General features: G+C 33.2%; 4 protein-coding genes across 4 annotated transcripts in view; 1 reads left to right on the plus strand and 3 right to left on the minus strand.

The window, feature by feature from the left end:
• Positions 1-1,744: 1,744 nt before the first annotated feature.
• On the minus strand, positions 1,745-2,903 carry LOC147387886 (Plant basic secretory protein (BSP) family protein). Its single transcript, XM_086421610.1, has one exon. The coding sequence runs from the start codon at positions 2,883-2,885 to the stop codon at positions 2,064-2,066; it is 822 nt and encodes a 273-aa protein (XP_086277736.1). The 5' UTR covers positions 2,886-2,903; the 3' UTR covers positions 1,745-2,063.
• Positions 2,904-5,765: 2,862 nt separating this feature from the next.
• On the minus strand, positions 5,766-10,026 carry LOC147387887 (uncharacterized). Its single transcript, XM_086420017.1, has 4 exons — positions 9,661-10,026; positions 7,875-8,375; positions 6,382-6,412; positions 5,766-6,294 (listed from the first exon to the last, which is right to left on the minus strand). The coding sequence occupies exons 1-4, from the start codon at positions 9,719-9,721 to the stop codon at positions 6,126-6,128; spliced, it is 762 nt and encodes a 253-aa protein (XP_086276143.1). The 5' UTR covers positions 9,722-10,026; the 3' UTR covers positions 5,766-6,125.
• A 9,104-nt stretch (positions 10,027-19,130) lies between these two features.
• Positions 19,131-21,057, plus strand: LOC147387888 (Pentatricopeptide repeat (PPR-like) superfamily protein). The gene has a single exon (XM_086420532.1). The coding sequence runs from the start codon at positions 19,295-19,297 to the stop codon at positions 20,951-20,953; it is 1,659 nt and encodes a 552-aa protein (XP_086276658.1). The 5' UTR covers positions 19,131-19,294; the 3' UTR covers positions 20,954-21,057.
• Positions 21,058-21,639: 582 nt separating this feature from the next.
• Positions 21,640-22,421, minus strand: part of LOC147387889 (Peptidase S41 family protein) — a 45,888-nt gene continuing 45,106 nt past the window's right edge. Inside the window, exon 12 of the mRNA XM_086420534.1 lies at positions 21,640-22,376. Coding sequence (XP_086276660.1) covers positions 22,321-22,376 — 56 coding nt within the window. The 3' untranslated portion in view covers positions 21,640-22,320. The remainder of the gene's footprint in view (positions 22,377-22,421) is intronic.

The raw sequence follows: 22,421 nt of genomic DNA on the forward strand, positions 1-22,421 counted from the left end.
GATTTAAGTTTAAAATTTTTGGGAGGCTAAGGTTGGGGTTGTAGTATAGAAAAGAGATTAAAAGAAAAATTTTGTAAAATTTTCTCTAACTATAGCATATATACTGTCTCAAGGACATAAAGTTCATTTACAAATTTTTTCTATTTTTCTTAGAAAGTCTATGTCCCAAGTTTCTTTTTTTACAAATTTATAGTCGTTTTTGAATAATTTTTTGATATGAACCTAATGGTATTCTCGGATTTTCAAGAATCATTCTCTAAAAAAAATTATTTATAAATGACCAAACTTAATCATTAATCAGAATTCCTCGAGATACATAATGAATTTCTAAGACATTACATGTGCTACTTAGTGGTTCACACTATGGATGAGTTGTGTGCAACTCATCATGACTCACTAAATTTGATGGTGGAACACATACATAAATTTTTTTGAAATTGAACACATACAAAAAACTCATGAATGCATTGAAATGAATCATTTAGACATGATCATGATATAAAATTTTAAGCAATCATTTTACACCATATGCATATCATGAAATTAACTATAATTATCATCGTTTTCTTATGAATTCTACCTAAGAAAATGCTACCACTTCTCCCCCCTCTTTGAATTCTCAATCTTCAATGACTAAAATATCCCTTAAAGTATTATGATGATGAAATGATAAAAAAAAATTCACCATTCTTAATATAAAGGACAGACTAATTACACACCACCCATTACAAGTTGCACTCCATCATAAAAAAAAATTCCCCTTTACACTCCATGGGATGATTACACTCCAAAAATAATGGAAAAAAATTACATTTATTTTCTTTTTTCTTCCCCAATCATGCCCACATTACTTATTCTTTGTTCAATCATTTTTTTATATTTATTGTCTAGTCTTTTTACAAATATCACAAATCCCTAATTGTAATCATCATGTATCCAGGTTTATAAACTAAGGAAGGGCTGGTTTTGATGATTTTAAAGCCATTGTGAGACTTAAGAAACTTGTTAGAATCCATGTTGACACTTCGGGCCAATCAGTGATCATAAAATGCCAAGAGAAAAGATTTAAGCCCATGCTTTTATTAATTTCTAAATAAAACCTAAATAGAGATTCGAAAACCAATAACTTCAATTGGTGCCGAAGAGAACATGAGTAAAATCAATCATAAGAAAAATAGAGTATGAATATAGAAGAAGCCATGGGAGGATCAAAGATTAATATTCCCCATGAATCATATGATTACAATAGTGAAGTGCAATTAGTAGATTAAAATGGAGATTTTTATTTTTATTTTATTTTATAATGTTAGAGTACAACCAACCATTGGTGGTATGCAACAAGTCAGTCCCTTGTTATAATTACCAAAATTTATAGAGAAGCACTTCTCAGATACTCTCACCAAAGTACTAAGAAATATTCAACTACCTTTTGTTTCCGGTGTGCTGGAGTAACATTGAAATTGACATTGTTTTGGGACAATAGTATGCACAGAACCATAGATGCTTTTCATTTGTATCTCAATGAAAAGCATCAATAATTCTATAGACACATCCATGACAATAATCTCCCAAACAATGTCAATTTCAATGTTACTTCGCGACTTTCCATTAATAAATGCAACAAGGAAAAATTGAGAAGCATGATTTGATATGTCATTAGTTGGTTAGAGTCGATAATATGACTGAGATCCACAACATGAAGTAAATCGACAAGACCATAATAACATCAACAAAACAAAAGCTGAGAAATCCAAATCGCAATAAAACGACTTATAAAGATATAGGATTTAAGCAAAATTAATACAAATATGAGGGCCTTTTAGTAATGCATTATCATCTAATTACATTGATTCAAATTACAATCACCAAATATTGATATTTCAAACTTTATTATAAAAGGACAATTTATTTATGAGTGGTCATCCTCGTCAGGTGTATGTGAGCCTAAACGAAACCTTATCTCTTTAGGTAGGGCCCACTTGAATTTTCAGGAATAATTGATCCCATGTGGCGAATGCACCAATTTAATATGGTTTCAACTAATCAAATACCAGCTCCCTCATTCAATGATGATAGGACGTGCAGAGTTGCTGAGCTGGCAGACCAAGTGCATGATCCACCATACGCGCATCCCAAGGATTCTTCAAGGCTTGATTTAACCGTCCGATGAACCCAGTCGTCAACCCTTCACAATAATTCAAGAAGTTTGCCACTTTCATACGGTCTTTATCTTTCCAGCACATGTCGTCAGATTCCGACCACACCCTTTCGCCGGAATTCGAAAATTGTCCGAACCCTGCAACTATGTTAACGTACTCCACTATACCGTCTATAAGCGACTTGGGTGCATCGTCCTCCCCATCCCAAAGCAATACACTTGTCATACTTTGTTGCACTGCTGATACCATTGCGTTCTCAACATTAGTGTCCTCCATAACCGAAGAACTAATCAAAATAACGAACTCTTTTTTGTCTTTAGTGGTGACAACCACCGGATGTGTCAGATTCCGACCGGATAGCCTAACTGTAACACGGTTGATTGGTTTTTTGGGAAGTTTGTCATCCGGATAGAGAATCTTTTCGGCAAATTCAGTTGTGTTGAGGACGATTCTTTCGACTTTTCCATTTGATACGAATAAGAGGGCGAACCGACGTCCCGATGGAGTGTGGTGGGCCTCGTAGTTGATGATTATTTCGAAGCCTTTCGACGCTTCATGATTGGCCCAGATAGAGATGATGGTGATGACGAAGATCGTTATGAGACGGATTACGATGCGAGAGGTCGGTAAGGTGGTCTCAGTATTGTTTGTGGTTGTGGTGGTGGTTGTAATGGTGGTGGTGGTGGTGATGAGAGGTTGGAGGAGGTGGTGGTGGTGGTCCTCCATGGAAAGTGTAATTGATTGATGATGCCAACATTGTCAAGAGATGATAAAAGGGCAATGAATGATGGGCAGTGGGCCCCACATTAATTGATAGCATGGTTTTTAAACTCGTCCGAGACCGAGGCGTATTGTCCAAGTTAACTCGGTATCGAAATCCAATGGGACCAACTCACAAAGTGTTATGAGATGACTGCATATCATAAGATAAGCGAGTCATCTTAGACGATATTTTCGATTATCTCGGACGATACGAACAATATGGACGAGACAATGTAGTAAAGTGTTTAACTCGCAAATTAAACGAGATGTCTCAAATGAGATTTTCAAAATTTCATCCGAGTTAATTGAGACAAACGAGTTATGCCTCAATCTTCTATTCTTTCACCCCTAAATCGATTTTTTTTTAATTATATATTTTTTTGGGTTTATTTTTTAATAGGAATCATTTTTGAATTTTTTCTGAATTTTTAAAATTGTTAAAAATCATTGTAACAATGTCGAATGAGACAAGATGTATCGTCTGAGTCAACTCGATATCAGAGTTGAACGAAACGAGACGAGATACCGAGTTTAAAAACCATGATTGATAGTGCTATTTATGGATTGGGTCTGGATCAGGTTTGGGTTTGGATTGGACTGGGTTTTTTTGTTGGATCTCAATATTAGGATACAATTCTGATTGGATAACAATCGGATGGGATTAAAGATTTTTTTAATGCAAAATATAAATAAGTTTGGTATATTCTTAAATTGGATTCTTTTCAATAGGACTGTCAATGGTATGGATCAGACCTGAAACCCAATCCATTTTGATCCAATAAATCCGATTCAGATCAAGTATTTGGGCACCAATTCAGGTCAGATTAGGTTAGGATCCATTTGAAAATTTTGGATTTTATTTTTCGGATTGGATCAGGAATGGAACAATGCATGGGTATTGGATTAGGTCAGATCTTAAAATAACAAATTGGATCGATCTAATAAATAAATTTCTTATTGGATCGGTATCAATTTAGTAACGATCCGATCCGCACTTGATCCATTATATATCAGCTCTTCTAAACAAAAACAAAAAAACAAAAAAAAAAAAACTAAGATTTAATTAGGAATAATGCTAAAGTGACCTCATTTCGCATTTTCCTTACGTGGTGGTGTGTATGAATCATAAATCTTTTTCATCGAGATACAAATGTAAACATCAATGATCCTGTACACACCCTTACGTCACGAAAGTGTCAAACGAGGTCAATCACGACTCTTTAATTACAGCTAAGTTCTAATTACTCCCATGTGGAGGGGGATGTCGATGTCGACACTCAACCGGTTTACTTGATAAGAAAGAAAAAGAAAAGAAAAGTATAACTTTTCTATAGAGGGTTTGACTAATAAGATTGTAACACATGTTACATAACCTAGGTTTCTTATCGATGAAAATTAGTTTTTCCTAAGGGTACAATTTGGTCCGGTTCAAACTGATAGTTTTGAGATGATTTGGTTTGGTTTAGAACAAGTTGCAGCTTGGCTCCGGGTTATAAAAATAAAGAACTGATCAATTTGGTTCGATTCTCAGATCAAATTTGTAAAGAATTGAATCAAATCGAGAATTGAACCCCTATGCAATATACACACACACATACATATATATATTAGGACATAGATTAGTGATCTTTTATGAATAAGTTAATTACTTTTTATTGATGGATTTGTGATTTATTGCATGAAATTTTATGTTTGTTTTTTCATTAAAAATTATTACTTACAATTTATAAAATATTGGCAATTCATCGAATCGAACCAAACCAAACTGACTTTAATTCAGTTTGATTTGGTTTGGTTTAAATGGAATTTGATTCAATTTTAGTTCTTATTTAGTGGAACTGACCTATGTCGGTTCAGTTCCAATTTGACCTCAAACCAAACCAAACCGGACCAAGTTGCACCCCCTAATTTCCACACCAACAATTGAGACGGGATCATGGGAAGAGATTTCTAAAAAAAACTGTTACGAAGACATTCGTTTTTTTAGAGGATATCATATTCCTTGGAAAATTAGTTATGAGAAAATGACCATTGAAATTCATTTTCCACCATTTAAGTGCACCTAGGAAAATATTAGAAGGAGATGATTTTTAACATAATTTTAAAATTTATCGAGTCAACTTCAAACTCAATTGAGTGGAGTAGATCCAACTCGCCAAGTCAGCTAAGCATATAATATAATGTTTTTGTGGTAAACAAAAATTAAATATTTCAGGCTTTAATATGAATTTTGAAATATTTTTGACTCATTCAATTTGTGAGTCCAAGTTCAATGGAGGTTTTGAATTTTAAAACAATGGTTTTTAGTTTCAAGGGAGAGGGTAATCTTGAGAGAAAGAGAATCCATTTTCCCTCCTTAGGTAGAATTGTATAAAGTCACATTAGCCGAGAATTGGAATTTTCAATTCAAATACCTAAAAATTGTAGTTTTCAAGAAATATTATTTTCCCCCCCATTTTCCATATGTAATCAACTAATCATACAAACCCTATCTCAAAAATCATTTTACAGCTAACTTGTCATAATTATTTGAGGAAACCTTAGAACCTGACAACATGTTACCCCTCTTTCTATATGAAGCCATGGCCCTCAACTTGCACAACAAGGTAAGGCAACCCACTCTCATACTATGTCAGATTCCAGCTCAAAACCAATTGGTACCAAGTGGAGTGGCCCAACAGATACATGAAGCCATGGCAACCAACTCACATATTCGATATGCGATAATTCCAGTAGACTAAGAAAATTTAGATATAATTGAACAAAGGAACATGATTTGTTTAGTCGAACCAAAACTTTAAACATAAGGCTTCAAGGGAAAAATAGGACGGAAGACAGAGATTGACAAACATGGTAAAATTCGGTGGGTAGTTTTCTTGCCATAATATTATAACTGAAAACCAATCTTCTTCATCACAAAATGAGAGAGTAAGAGGAACTATACTTTTGTTTACTGTTTTTAAGTCTTTAAATTAACCTTTATCAAAACAAAGGCAGTCCAAAACCAAATGGACTTCTCTAAAACTTATTTCTTTTAATACTACAAAGAAGAAAGCTATATATGATTCATCTTTTTCTTATCTACGACTTTGTTTAACCAAAACCCATTCCTATATTAACTGCCAAACACCGCGGATTTAATGCGAGAAGGAACAAGGCCTAGAGAAAATGTGTTCCTTTGCATGCCCATATCTTCGATTTCTTTTAGAGATTTAATGCAAAAAGAGCTAATAGAAGACATGTTCTTGAGGTGGTGAGGAGGAGAGGCAAGCTATGCGACATTGATGCTGCCAAGTTGCTTGATCCAGTAGGGTGTGACCCAAAAACTGTTGATCCAGTTGGGTTGGTAGTGTTCAAAAGCGATGAACTTGTGCTGTATTCATAAGATGTTAATAAGTACATTTACTTTGTTAAAAGGGAAAGAAGAATGAAAAATTAGAAATGATCGAGCAAAGTTTACCTAGTTGACGGGAACTGACATGTCCCGGAACCTGAAATAACACCCATGAATAAAAAAATTAGCTCCTAATTGCAGTGTTTAAGTATACATATACACATACATTTACATACATAAGCACACACAAGCATGGGAATTTATAACTCAATATGCATTAATATACACAAGCAATAGATAAAAAATCCCTAAAAGAGAGAGAAAGACTGAAAAGGAGGATGGAGACAGTGGAAGTATATATGAACTCACTCTTAATAACAGAAGACTTGGCTTTAGACAATGTGGAATAGAGGGACAGTATTCGTTTAGCTGACCCCAAATCTTTGGGATAAGGGTTTGTTGTTGTTGTTGCATTTCCACACTGATTTTTAAAGCTGACCGAATTATAAATTGAAATAAAAATTTATAATCTTGAGTGAAAAATATTGTCAAACTCCATGGAGCCAATCCGTGTTGTGTCGGCCAACTTCCCTAAAGGATTGTATGATTACAGAGAATTCATTTTCAACTGAATATAATTCATTGGAAAAAAGGTCATGGGAAAATGAATTCCACCATTTAGTTGCACTTAGGAAAATATCAAAAATAGAGTTGGTTTTTAGTTTTGGTTGTGGAGGTAATCATACGAGAACATTTGGAGGTGGGAAAATCATTTTCCCAGGGGATAGGATGGGAAAACATTTTCCCTCCCATTGTGGAAAATCTCTTTGGGAATGGTGAAATTGAATTCCAGGGAAAATACACTTGAAATTTGCATTTTCCAAGGGAAATCATTTACCCCACCATTTTCCATTCGCAATCATACAGACCTTAAAAGAAATATTTTTTTTTATGAGAGGTTTTATCCGAGAAAGAATAATGCCTTTGTAAGTCATCTGGGCCGTTCGTTATAAGGTCAGATTCCACAACTAATATTTATTCTATAAACTACCTAGTACCATATGAAATTTCTATTTTAGGATTTGGAGAAAGAAAAATGGAAGAACAGAGGAAAAACTATAAGAAGAAGAGAGCAGAAACATATTTTTCTTGTAGAAAATGAATAGGAGGTTCTGTTCCTCTCTTTCTCAAGTTTTTGTTCCATGTTTCCAATTATAGTGAACCGCTTGAATCACCATCAATGTGTCCCACATTGGTTGAATCACATAGGTTTGAGGGTTGTCAACAGCTTTCTTAGGAATTCTTTCCTCTTGTGAATGTTGGGTTACCTTACCCTAGGCTTGAGCTTGGGTAGGTTTTGAAAAAAAATCTTTTTGACGATAGGTCCATAGTTTAATAGGCGAAGGTTTCCTTCCGCCGGTATGATCCTAACCTTGTCCCATGGGGGTCCACTCCACCCACTACACCCGCTAAACTACTCATTCCTTCCAATGATCAGTCAGAGCTTGAGCTTTCATGAGCTTAAGATTATTATTGTTTTTAGCAATTATTTTTTATGTCTCATCAACAAATTCAATTCTAGCAAACAAACATGTAAAGTGAAGAAAACATAGTCTTACTTGGATTGGAGTTGGTCGTAATAGCGGATCCTCCAAAGTTGCAGCTAGTCGGAACTGGGTTCTTTTGGTAGTAATTATTGAATGCATACGATGCATGGTCACGAAGCGTATTAGGGTTGTAGCAACTTCCACTCTGTTGAATTGCCGAACAATCCGCACCACCGTACCCACAAGCATAATCAAGAGCGACTTGCAAAGCGGTTTGTGATGCAGTCTGGCTTGCAACACACCAGCTAGCTCCCGATGATAGCGGAGTCTGCACCATCGGACTTGTTATCGGGTTTGTTATGGTCGGGGCTGATGGTGTTGCAAATGGGTTCACTTCGGGAGTTGTTGTGGTTGTGGTTGGATTCATTGGGTTGATTAGGGGAACTGTTGTTATTGGAGTTGTTACATCTCTTTCGGATTTTGTTTCATCCCTAACGAGCTCTCTTCGAGATGATTTTGAGAGAAGTATTTGTTTCTCTTCATGATCCAATGACTTTTGTGTAACACTAGAACCTGTAATTGAAATCGAAATCGAAGTAAGACTAATAGGAATGAAATGTTTGCTATTCTATAACACTAGACCTTTTAAATGAAATATAAATCAAAGTAAGAACGAAAGGAATGAAATGTGTGCTTCTATGTAACACTTGGCCTTGAAATCAAAATCAAAATTGAAGACAGACTACTAAGAGTGAAATGTATGTTTGTCTATAACACTTTGACCTTAAAATTGTTGAAATCAAAGAAGACTTGAATGAATCTGTTTCTCAGTAACATTTAACCTTGTAGTTTCAAAATCAGAGTAAAAACACTTGGAATGAAATGTGTTTTTGTCTGTAAACTTAACCTTGTAATTGAAATTGAAATCAAAATAAGAAAACTATGAATGAAATGTGTCTGACAGAAACACTTAACTTTATAATTGAAATCAAAATCGAAGTAAGAACATTGAGAACAAAATGTGTGCTTCTATGTAACACTTGGTCTACGAAGAATGAAATGTGTGCTCCTCAGTAAAACTTAACCTTTAATTGAAATCGAAATCAAACTAAGGAGATTAAGAGTGAAATATGTGTGTCAGTACTCAGTAACACTTAACCTTGTGAAATCAAAATCTAAGTAAGAAGACTACAAATGAAATGTGTCTCTGTAAGTAACACTAAACATTGTAATTGAAATCAAAATCAAAGTAAGAAAACTAAGAATAAAATGTGTTTCAACTAGTCACATTTAACCTTGTAATCGAGATTGAAATCGAAGAAAACTAAGGATGAAATGTGTAACATTTAACCTTGTAATTGAATCAAAATCAAAGTAAAAAAAGACTAGAATGAGATTTGTTTATTGAAATCAGAGTTAGAGTACCAAGAATGAAATGTGTGCCAATAGAAATTGAAACCAATTTCAGGAAAACATCAAAAAATGGTAGTTAGATTTTAGTTGAGTTCATGAAATTGTATAAACCCCTTAGAATTTTTTATTCAGAAAGATTGATTGTATCCAAGGTCTAGAAAAATCCCAAAACTGAAAATTGAAAAAAAAAATAAAAAAAAATCCAAATTGAGTTCAAAAGGTTTGTAATGCAGATACCTGGATCCTTACAACCTCATCACAAGAGAAAATGAAATACCCATAAAGCAAATCATTAGAGTTAATTTTCAAACCAAAAAGAACACTATGATTAGAAATCAAAAGAGAGAACCAAATACCCACATGTGAAAAAGAAAAAAAAAAACAACAAAATTCAAACATCAAGTCATAAACTAAGATGGGATTTTGAAGAAACAAAAAAACTCACCTGAACAGAGGAGAAGACCCAAAAGGAAGAAGATGAGACAGAGAGGAACCCTTGTACCCATAACTCCAAACTTGTTAGTTTGAAACAAAGATAGAGTTAAGATCTCACTAACTAGAGACAAGCATTAATGAAGTTGAAAAAAGAGAGATAAGCTTTGTTAACTTTGTTAATTATTATATTAAATATACTTTGAAGAAGAAGAAGAGATGTGTTGGATTGAAGAAAAAGAGAGAGAAAGAGAGTGGAAGGAATATAAGAAAACTTGAGAAAGGAGGCATGGGGGGGACTGGGGAGTTGGAAGGTGTAAGCAAGGGGTATAGGTGGAGAAAAGAAGAAAAAGTGGTAGGGAAGAGAAGAACTAGAATGAAAAACAAAAAAAACAAAAAAAAAAGAAGGTGAAAGAGAGATTTGTTTGAGATTAGTTTGTTAAGTGAGTGTGTTTGTGGGCTTGTAATGATGATGATGATGAGGGAAGCATTTTTCTTTCTCTTATTTGCTTCTCTTTTACTGTTTTTATGGACTAAAGTCAAATGCTAAAGGTGGGAAAAGGTGAAGAGAGAGAGAGACAGATTCTTATGTTTTATGGTTTGTGGAGCCAACTTGAAACTCGGTGAGTCAATTCGTCTCTCTTCAATTTTGAGATGACTCGGCCTAAAACATGAGGGAATCAAAATATTAAATAATTTTATTCATTTTATAAACTATTTTTAAATGTTATAAATTTAACATATTTTATTTGACTCATCTAAGTTAACTTATGATTTTTTGATGACTTTACTTGACTCGATCCATATTCCAAGTCGAGATTTCATGTTTTGAAACTATTGTGTAGACATAAAATGCCAAAGGTAAAAAAAGACTAGGGCCCAAAACTCTCGATGGAACGAAAAAATAAATAACTTTATTTATATTAAAGAGATTCTTATTTATATTATAAATTTAACAAATTTATAGTTAATTTGTTTGAGTTGGCTCGGGAGTAACCACTTGACCTTTTACAGTATAGATATTCCAAGTTGAGTTTTGGTGAATATTTGAGGTACCTTTTGTTTTCAAACTAAAGACATATGCCTTGACCTTGGTCTTTCTCTCAGAGACTAATAAAAAATGACCTAAATACCTTTATCTTTAATCACTAATTAAAAAAATCCTTAATTTTCTTACACAAAATTTGCTAATTTAAATAGCTAAGATGAAATTATCTTAACATTCTATCTCTTTCAACCTTCAAAAAGGTAAAATATAAGGGTTTTTAAGTAATTGTAATTAGCTTTAGTGCAGACCAAAGTCAAAGGAGTATGTCACTAGTTTGAAAACTGATCATAAGAGTCATGTTGGTGCGATCTCAAGATTGGACCTTCGCACATATTGACATGAAAGTGGATAGATCATAAGTACTTTTTCACTCATATCTCGAGGAAAAGTATGTATGATTCCCATACACTTTCATCTCAGGGTGTGCGATGTGAGGTCTAATCTTGATGTCACTTCAACATTATTCATCTCAAAATATTCATCATGGGTTATTCATTTTCAAAATTGGAGATTTTTGAGTCAAAATGGATTTGGAGGATCCATCAAATGAGTTTTCCATTGTGGATTGTTCGTGAATCGTGACCTCGACTCATCCAAAAAATTATACAAAACCATTGAATGAGCTAGATTGCCAAAAACTTGGTCGAGTCAACCAAATTTATTCCGTTTTGATGTATATTTTTTTAGTATTATTTATGAATCTTAAGACATCAACTTTATATGATTAATATTATTAGTTTAAATTTTATGAATGTAGCCTTTATTATTCAAGATCAAAAGAAAAAAATAAATACATATATTTTTCAATGTATATCAATCGGTTTGAGAAAGATTGAGTTGTTCTGAGTGGGATTTGATCCGACGAGTCAAGCCGAACTGAGTGGTTGAAGATTCGATTTGGACAACTGGGTTAATTAGATATGATCTGTAGGTCCTGACCCTTTGGATGAGTGCCACGTGTAAGGTTACAAGTTGATTGAAAATGTCTCCAAAGACCAAGGCGCACCATCAAAAATAACAAACCATGAAGTTTTTCTGGAGCTGCATTCCAGAGATCTTCTCTATGGTGGAAGATTCAACTTTATACTTAGAGAACTGATTCTGCCAATCCAGACCATTCATCTTGCATACAAATCCTTCTAATCCATACTTACAATATTTTCATTACTTTTTTTTTTTTAATTCATGAAATTCTTTGAGTAAGAGATTAATGGAATAAATTAATTGATGATGTATCGATTACTCGATGAACATGGTAATATTTTTCTTTAAACCACAATTTTATATTCTTCAATCATCAAATCTTGCGAACAAGATAGGACTCGTGGGGAGGTATAAAATAATGAGTTTGAGAAGAAATCCAAAAGATTCGTGATTTTCTGACCGACCTCCCCTTTGACATATTTTCCCTTACTCTCCTGACGTGGCATATGCATAAAATCATAGATTTTTTTTCTCGGGATATATAATTGCATATATTTATAGGGATGTGACTTTGTACATCTCAAAGAAAATCTATGATAGAGGGGAGTCGATTTATTATTAGTCAACCCAAAAACACCTTTGTATAATTCCTATAACAAATTTGAATTATTGAGAAAACTTTTCAGAATTAATTGAACTGAAAAGTTTTGAGAAAGGAAAATCGTTGGAGGACTTTGTTTTTCATTGTGATTCTCACTGCATTGATGGGATAGTCATAAATGTCTTTCATCGAGATACAAGTAAAAAACATTTACTGTTATGTGGCCACCTCCACGTCATAAATGTGAGAACCATAGTAACTCCCTATGTCACCCCAGCATTACTCTTTGAAAAATTTTCAAATGGAAAATTAGCAAACAAAATAGGCCTCTTTTTGCACATAGTGGAGTACAATTGTGCCTAAATATTTTGAGCAATGTTTAATGCCTTATTTGGGCCCACACATAATCTGCTACTTGTAAATAAAAGTCCAACACTGCTGGGAAAAAATCTGGAGTGCAGTTCCAGATAGGGGATTCTTGGGTGAAAATTTTTCCATGTATCTTTTAGGCTTTATGAATGGCCTATTTACAAGGCTTGATGGGGACTAGGCGTTATTATTAACCTAAGCATATAATAATAGAAAGCTGTCTTCTCATCATTTCTCTTTCAAGCTACTTTTAGAAAATTCATAAATTCAAATATCAATGTTCCCTCTTTGCATTGGCAATAGGGATATTAATGGGTCGGATTAGATCCGAAAACCGATCCATGCTGATTACTTTAGATTTTGGGTCGTAACTTTGGGTATGGTTAAGGATTCAATTTGATAAACTATCATGCTCTGATCTAATAGGGGCCGATCAAATGAAATGTGAGGAGCTATGTAAATTATATTGAATCCTAATATTGAGATCTGACAAAAAACCAATCCAGTAAGGATTCGATCCAAACTTTATCGATTGGTCTCAAATCGAACCTAATCCAATCCAGACCTGATCCATTAACAATCCTACTTGGTAACCATCCAGTGAAACAACGTTTGGATCATCGATTATATACTTCTCAAAGTACTAGTTTGTGCATTCTCATCTAAGAAAGACTTAGTCTATTTTACTTCCTATTTGGAAAGAATAGTTGGGTTAGATTGGACTTTTTTTTTTTTTTTTTTTTGCTTTCAAGGGTATTCAGGTGAGACTAGTCACACACACCACTCTCTTAGAAAGTCGTATGTTCAACTTGACCCTGGAGGGTGGCCCCAAGGAATTCATTGCTTTATGGGGTTTCGAATTCTTGACCTAATCTTCCTAAGGAGCTTACATACTTTGATGATTAATATCACTACAAAGAGTCCAATCTTATAATTTTTTTTGGATGGTATGGAAGTGAAATCTCGGATGCCGTCAATTCCTCGAGATTTTCCCCTAACAATCGATCTTCATGGTTCTTGATGTACTCAAATGATAAAAATCATACATAAAAATAATCAAAGAGAAGGGAAAGAAAGAGAAGACAAGAAGTAAGATTTGATTACAGAATTCATCCAAAAATCGAACTATGTCCCCAAGCTCCGAATAATCATTCTATTATTTTTCAAACTATTATAAGATTTACAAATCCTAACCTCCTCTCCTATTTCTTTTCTCCTAAGAGCCCTCCTCTTTTCTATCTATTCATTCTCCTTATATAGATAGAAAGACAAACCCTAAAAAAAAGGTAAAATAAATCAGGATTCTCTACAAAATCTATCATTATTTGGAAATAGATATTTTCTAGTTAATTTAGGAGACTTTATATTTCTGGATAAGATTATAATTTTAACCAAAAAGTTAATCAAGGATATATCAATGTCTCGAGATATGCATTAATTATCGTGTGATCGATCATCGATATTTGCCTTATTTATGCCACGTGTCCAATACCGATTTTACCCTTTACAGATAGGTAAGTTGGACTTGAACCCACGACCTCAAATTTGTTTTGCAATGCATCAAACCAACTGAGTCATGGGTCTAAGTCCAAAGTCCAATCATATAATTAGTCTTTATAGTTCTAACAAGTTTTCTTGTTCGTGCAATTCTCCAATAATTAGGTTTAATCACAATTCACAATAATTTTTTTTAAATAAACTATTAAAAAAATTAGTTTAGAAACTAGAACATTACAATAATACAAATAATTTAGCAAAGTTTCAATTCCGCATGACGAACGACTAATTGTGTCAACTAGGAAATTCCATCCATGGGAGTTTTGAGGTGATTCATGGAGTTTTAGAACTATGCCATACTATATCTCCCAATATTTATAAAAAAAAATGTGACATCACAATTCCATTAAAAATAACTATACCAAACTTATAATATGGAAGGTAAAGCTAAAATCGCACTATAATGGAATAATTATTTTAAAGATTATTATATAGCCACCCCACTTAAGTTGTGTAATGTAGAAGAAACCAACCAAAGTTTAGCCAAACTTAGAAAACATCCCTCGATTTTAATGTATTTTCAAAGTGACATATCACTTGATTTTAGTCCTTGAATAGAGATTAACATGATCAAATGCCCCCCACAAACATCCCACACTAAAGAAGAAAAATCATCGTCGTCAACTTCTAAGATAAATATTCTTACCCTCAACTTCAACCTAAAGATTCTCTCAATTAACCATTAAACCTAAAGAATATGATAGGATTTTGATGGAGATGATAGACTTTTAGGAAGAAAAATGGGGGATTTTTACTAAATGTTGAAGATGATGAGCTAAAGACAAGATTAGATATAAAGGTTCAATAAATTGAAGGATTTTTGTTTCAAGGTTAAGGATGAGGGCATTTTGATTCTTTAATGTTAATCTCTAATCCAAGAATGAAATTAAGGGATAGGTTGTGAGTTCAAAAACACAAAGTGGCATCCCTAATTTTCATTAAAATCTTTAGTACCTAGGGATTATCGGCTCTGCTTCCACATTATATATGTATGAGTCCAAATTTACTATTAACAATAAACATGACGAATCGATGAATCAATGTGATGATATCTAGTATGGAGAAAAGAGTATATCTAAACACTTAAACCACTTTTAACCCATGTTCTCTCACAATTTTCTCTAGAGTTAGGCTACCTTGATTAACTTACTCTTGTTAGAGTTTTCTTTTTTTCTCCGTCTAAGTAATAATTTTATTTTTCTTTATACATGTGACATCATTTCATTGATTGATTAGCTCATTACTGCTCTTTGTTAGCAACAAATTTGTACTTTTGCTATTTCCATTATTATTATTATTATTATTCATCATAAAAATCTCAACAACAAAAAATTATAATATATTAGAGTGGTAATACAACAATCTTTTTTTCAAGTTGATGACATGACCTTTGACTAAATGCCCTCATCTTCAGGGATGGAGCCAATAGTGGGGCAGTTGTCCCCACATAATTTTGAGATAACCTTATATTTTCAACTAATTACATATCCCATTTACCCTCCACTCCCTCATCTCCCTCTAATTTTGCAACACCCCCTTCCTTTCAATTTTTGGAAGATGACATTGTCTTTTGATTGGGACTTCTCTTATAGACTAATAGAAAATGACCTAAATATACTTTTCTTCAATTCCCAACCAAAAACCTCTAAATTTCTCTTTAAAACCATTCATATTCAAGCTCTTCAAGTGTAACATCAATTATAATTTGCCCTCACTACAAGAAAATCTTGGCTCCGCTGCTACTCATCTTTAACCTTAAGCTCTATGAAAAATTATTTTTAATCTATTGTTTTCAATCTTGTCTTAACCCATTGTAGAAAATCTTAGATTTTTCTATACCAAATTCCATCATTTTATATTTTTTCAAAAATCCAATCTTATTTGAAGGTTGAAGTAGATAGAATCTTAAGGTTGAAGATACCGATAAAATTTTTTACGATATTAAAATTGTTGAAGATAAATGATTTTGAGAAAAAAAATCAAAGGTCTTTTTTAAGTGCCTAAAAATATGTATTTTTTCATTGTGTTATAGAGCACTTAACCATACTTTTTAACCTAGAGCTACGATCTCTTTATAAAATTATATATAATAGTTAATTTATCATAATTTACATTTTATTGATTAAATTGTATGTATTTTCATGAATTTCAAAGATTTAATTACATATCCATTTCTTAAAGGAAAAATATATGAAAATTAAAAGATCAAAGAGTGAGAAAATTATCAAGGTCAAAGTTAAAGTCAAAACACGTTTCAAGAAATTCGATACTTCCGGATTGAGAGAATCTAGTTTTGAATTTGCCATGTCATGTCGTTTTGCCTATAACTTTTGACTCACTTATCGAAATAATGCGAGAGTTTAAGGTTACAAAATTGATTTAGAAGAAAATAAATTTGTATTTCGCATAGAAAAACTAATTCGAACTTTGAATTGGTTAAAAATATATAACTAGTCAAAGACTTTAAGTTTGTCATGTTTTATCATTTTGGACATAACTTTTAACTCAATTATCAAAATGAGATAAAATTAAATGTAACTTTTGACTCGATTATCAAAATGGGGCAAAGTCAATGATGTTAGAATTCTAATTGAAAAGGAGACATATTTTTATTTCTCGTAGAAGAATCAAATCAAACAAAAAAAATGACGAAAATGTATTATCAAAACAATTCTAATTTTTGTTTATAAAAATACCTTTAACTCTTTAGTTTTTGGGTTTTCTTTTCTATTTCTTTGATTCATCCTTCTCCTAATCTCTTCTTCTTCTTTTTTAAATTAGGTTTTAGTTATTATTTTTTACAAATTGAAATATAAGTATTTGTTCAAGATTTATTTCTTCAGAGATCAATAAAAGATAAGTTATTTTTCAGTTGTTTATTTGTTGATTTTCTAAAATGAGTTTTAGTTAATCTTCAATCTAAGACGATTGATGAAATTAAGATATTTAATTAATTTTTATTTTTAAGTTCTTGTATGTTTTTCAAAATTTTTAATAGATTTATCTTCTTATTTTTAAATTATGTTATTTATTTCTATTTATCCCTTATTTCAGACGTGATCTGTTACTATTGGGGAGAACCCATTATATTAGATGCTTATTGTGATGCAGAATCATTGGACGATAAAATTTTTGAAGAAAATAAAATTTTAGTCAATTCTTAGATTTATTATAAAAAAAAAGTTTTTATTATTAAATTTTCTGAATCAAGAACGTTTGCTAGTTTCTTGATTTGAGTTATCAAAAAAGAACTTGAAAATAAATTGATTAAATTAATTATCCTAGGTGGATTCAGTCTCTTTTGATGTTTTTTAATTTAGGTATTTTTTTAGTTAATTTAATTAATTTTAAATTTAGTTTTCAAAATCACACTATTTTTCCTTTAAATTTCTATAATTTGGAATATTAATCCCTAATCTTCCGTAAAACAATATTACTTGTCAATCTAAAGTAAATTTTATATTTTATTCTTGTCCTTTTTAGAGACATCTTTACACGATGAACAATTTTCTACTAAAGTTAAAAAGGTATTTGAATAATTTTTCATTAGTCTATTAGAAAAGTCTCAAGTCAAGGGATATATCATTAATTATAAAACATAAGTTATATCTCAAATATTCACCAAAACATGGAGGTTGCATGTCTTTAAAAATGATTACTTTTGAATTAAAAAAGCAAAATGTGAGCATTTAAACAAAGCATAGCTTTGTTGGATAGAAAATAAGGGCTATCATTACCATCAACATATGATAATGGGACTCAAGCTATCCTCCCATCATTTCTCTTTTAAAAAAAAAACATTCAAAATTTTCATAAACCAAAGATCAAACTTTTCATAACTAGTAGTTTGACAATTGCAAAACTATTTAAAAAATTAGAAATATATATATATATATAACATTCTTAAGCTTTGGCAAAATGGATTCAAAGGCTATACTTACCAATCCTAAATTAATATCAAATAAAAGAATAGTTACATCATGAAATGGGTACTCAACTATGAGACACAATGTGCTCACAAGCTATGATTTTATGAGAAAATAACAGAACCAAAGATTATCGAAATGGAAGAAAATCAAAAGATTTCATATTGATTATTATCATTGTCTATAAATTCTTAAATGTAGCTCGTGGACTGTTTTTTAAAGATCAGAGCTAGTCTTTGAAGTTAATGATATTTATTCAAATTAATTAGTATAGGGATGAGTGATTAATGTATATAATAAGAAACATGTTATTAGGATAGATCTTTAGGAAAGTCCATTATATGTATGGTGATGCATACTTAGTGATTATTGTAACTAGAATTATTGATTGTTGGATAACTATTATTTGATTTTCATGCTTTCCAATTGCGTCTAGTGTCTATAAATTTTGTTTGAACACATGATTGGAACTGAGTTGACAAGATACTTATATTGGGACTATTATGTTGATTAGGCGAATGTGTTTGCTTGTTTTTGGGACTCATTGACTTGACTCAACTCGATGGACATTCGAGTTGACTCCAATTAACACCTGTTGGATTTTCACAAGAATGATGATAAAATGATTATCCCACGTGACATACTCAATCGACACCCCTGACGTGATATGTTCGGAACCATAGATCTACGCTCCTTGAGATACAAAACTGCATTTTTTTTTATGGTGAATTGTAGTTCTATATCCCTAGGAGTGCAGATCTACGATTGTGAAAATGTCGCGTCAAAGGTGTCGATTAAATATGTCACATGGGGTAGTTAGATTATCACTGACTCTTTTCACAAACTAACTTCACACTCTTGGACAATCCTAAATATTCAAATAAGAACTTGACTAGCACCTTCCTGAGTAACTTAGTGAGGAAAAGGCCTTATTAAGGCTCATGGACCATCAAAAGGGGTCCTCGAGATTTCTTTTTCCTTATTATGATGGTCGATGAGCCAGGTAAGGTTTTTTTACCCTACTAAATAAGGCTAGTTGCACTCAACTTGACTAAGGCTTGGATAAGGTGCTGAATAGAACCCTGCATTGTCAGTCCAGCAATCCTTCTCCAAAATTCTCAATTTGACAGAAAAAAAAAAAGAGAGTGTAGAATTCACATCTCTTCAACTACCATACATTCCCATCCACAAGAGAGGATAAGAGAAAAAAGTTACAAAAGAAATGAACACGAGTTGCAGAAGGACATTCCCAACACCACCACCATCAACCTCCATCACCAAATTCATCTCAAACCACCCATCACTCTCCATGCTAGAGAAGAGTTGCACCACCATGAAAGACCTTCATAAACTCCATGCCAACCTCATCAAGACTGGCCTAATCAAAGACACCATCGCAGCTAGCCGTGTCTTATCCTTCTGTGCCACCTCCCTGGTCGGCGACATCAACTATGCCTACTTAGTTTTCTCCCAAATCCAACACCCAAACCTCTTCACATGGAACACTATCATAAGAGGCTTCTCTCAAAGCTCCACACCTCACATTGCAATCTCTCTCTTCATTGACATGTTATATTCTTCACCCATTCAACCACATAGACTTACTTACCCTTCACTCTTCAAAGCTTATGCTCAACTTGGTCTAGCCCATGATGGATCTCAACTTCATGGAAGAATTATAAAACTCGGTCTCGAATCAGATCCCTTTATTCGAAATACGATTCTCTTTATGTATACAAATTGCGGTTACTTGATTGAAGCTGGAAGGTTATTTGATGAGAATTCAGATTTCGATGTTGTTGCTTGGAATTCGATGATCATTGGTCATGCTAAAAATGGACAAATTGATGAGTCAAGAAGGTTGTTTGATATGATGCCTTCAAGAAGTACAATTTCATGGAATTCTATGATTAGTGGGTATGTTAGGAATGGGAGGTTAAAGGATGCATTCGATCTCTTTCACCGAATGCAAAACGAGGGGATTAAGCCTAGTGAGTTCACATCGGTGAGCTTATTAACTGCTTGTGCCCATTTAGGAGCTCTTAAGCAAGGGGAATGGATTCATGCTTACATTAAGAAGAACAATATTGAAGTTAATACCATTGTTTTAACTTCGATTATCGATATGTATTGCAAGTGTGGAAGCATCGATAAGGCTTTTCAAGTGTTCGATACAGCCTCGAAGAAAGGATTATCATCTTGGAATTCAATGATCCTTGGCCTAGCCATCAATGGACATGGGAAAGAAGCAATCAAATTGTTTTCAAAGCTTCAATCATTGGGTAAGAAACCGGATGATGTTAGTTTTATTGGTGTTCTAACCGCTTGTAGTCATTCCGGTATGGTCGATGAAGCAAGGGATTATTTCATCCTAATGACTGAAATATACAAGATTAAACCGACGATAAAGCACTACGGTTGCATGGTTGATGTTCTAGGTCGGGCTGGACTACTTGAAGAGGCAGAAGAATTCATAACTAAAATGCCAGTAAACTCAGATGTTATTATATGGGGATCCTTACTTTCGGCTTGTAGAAAACATGGAAACATCGATATGGGTAAACAGGTAATGAAGCGAGTAATTGAATTGGATCCAAGTGACAGTGGAAGCTATATACTTTTGTCGAATATTTATGCGTCTTCGGGTAGATTTGAGGAGGCGTTGAATACAAGGCTTTCGATGAAGAAGAGGCGAATACAGAAGGAACCGGGATGTAGCTTAGTTGAAGTAAACGGGGAAGTTCATGAGTTTGTAGTTGGTGGGGTGTTGCATCCTCAATCCACAGAGATCCATGCTTTGTTGGATCAGTTGAGTTTGATGTTAAAGGAAGTGAGCCATGTCAAGTACAGTTCCATAGATTTTCTTGATTTAGATTGTTAAAATTTGACTTTCACATTAGCATTCCCGAGAAGTGTTACAAAATCCTCAGATATGGAAAAATTCACTGAATAAGAGACCAGCCAACTAAATCGGCAATTTGACAATTAATGCCACAAAGGTTACAAATTTTACCCTTCAATCTCAACATTTTATCTTCAACCTTCAAATCTCAAGGAGGTTGAAGATGATGGGATTTTTTTGCAGAAACCAAAAATATTCTTTGTATAATCCCTACCATTTTTCTGTCTCTTCTGTTTTTTTTTTTTCTGAAACTTTCCTGGATTTATCCAAATTGACCATGTCGAATCCAACCAAGAGCCATAAGCAAGGAAGAACTGTTTTAGTAGGCCTTACTGAACCCACTGAGAGAAATGTTAACTTTGTAAAAATATGGTTGAAAAGAGGTCAACTGAAAAAAATATTGGTGATTAATCAGAGAACTCAAAAAATCATCGATTTTGTTTTTCTTCCATAAAATCACTTAATGCCCAATTTTCCATTCTATTCAAAATTTTCTCAAAAAAAATTTCCAGTACTTCACTGGATTTATCCGAATTAACTGACCTGTCCCTTGTGAATAATTGTGGAATTCGAACTTGGTTACTATGGTTGATACCATAAACCTATGTTCAAAACACACCTTCACTTATAAGTAACTAATCTCATTAAAAAGAGGCTTACTTACAAAATGGAAACAGAAAACATTATATAATTTAAAGAGATTATTTTTTTACAATACAATGTGATAGCCCCAAATTGCTTAGTAAGGTGACAGTATCTCTCTACAATTCACACATGGGTAACAATATACAGTAAATGAAGAATTACCCTAATCTCCCTGATTGGAAAAATAATTGCAGTGTCCCACTTCCCCCCTCCCCCACCTTAACACAAACTCAATGCTTTTACGTGATTTTTTTTTGTTTTGTTCCTTCCAATTCATTTAAACATTCTCAAGGCTAAAATCATGTCAGTGCCCAAGGGATTGAGCTCCATGGAATCTGGCAATTTAACTGCTTTTTAACACAACGGATCTAACTGAACTGCAACCAAAGCATATCTCTCTTTTCAAAAGAGTTTTTGTGTCTTTGCCTAACGTTCACTGTATCCAGTATTATTGGGTTACTAATTCCTTAGCCAGAGATCTGTTGCTGGGATTCAATGTGGTTGTTATGGATCAAGGCCATCCAAACTCATCCGAAATCTTCGAACCGTCAAATATGCATCTCTTAGGTAGCTGTAACAGGAAAACCATCCATTGGACGAAAACCCGTAACAATGTGGTAAATCCACTCAAGTCATGCATGGAGGAGGTTTGCCTATATGTATCTCAGCAATTATTGAAGCAAAACGTTGGAAACCTGTGTTTATCCATTTCTCTGAGTATGGCACTGTGAGAGATGTTTCATGACTTCACCCCAATCTGCAAATAGAAGGTTTTATAAGCTCTTTGATTGATGTCTGTTTA

The sequence above is a fragment of the Akebia trifoliata genome, chromosome 13, assembly GCF_017979445.1.
Source record: "Akebia trifoliata isolate Shusen 1 chromosome 13, ASM1797944v1, whole genome shotgun sequence".
NCBI lineage: Eukaryota > Viridiplantae > Streptophyta > Magnoliopsida > Ranunculales > Lardizabalaceae > Akebia > Akebia trifoliata.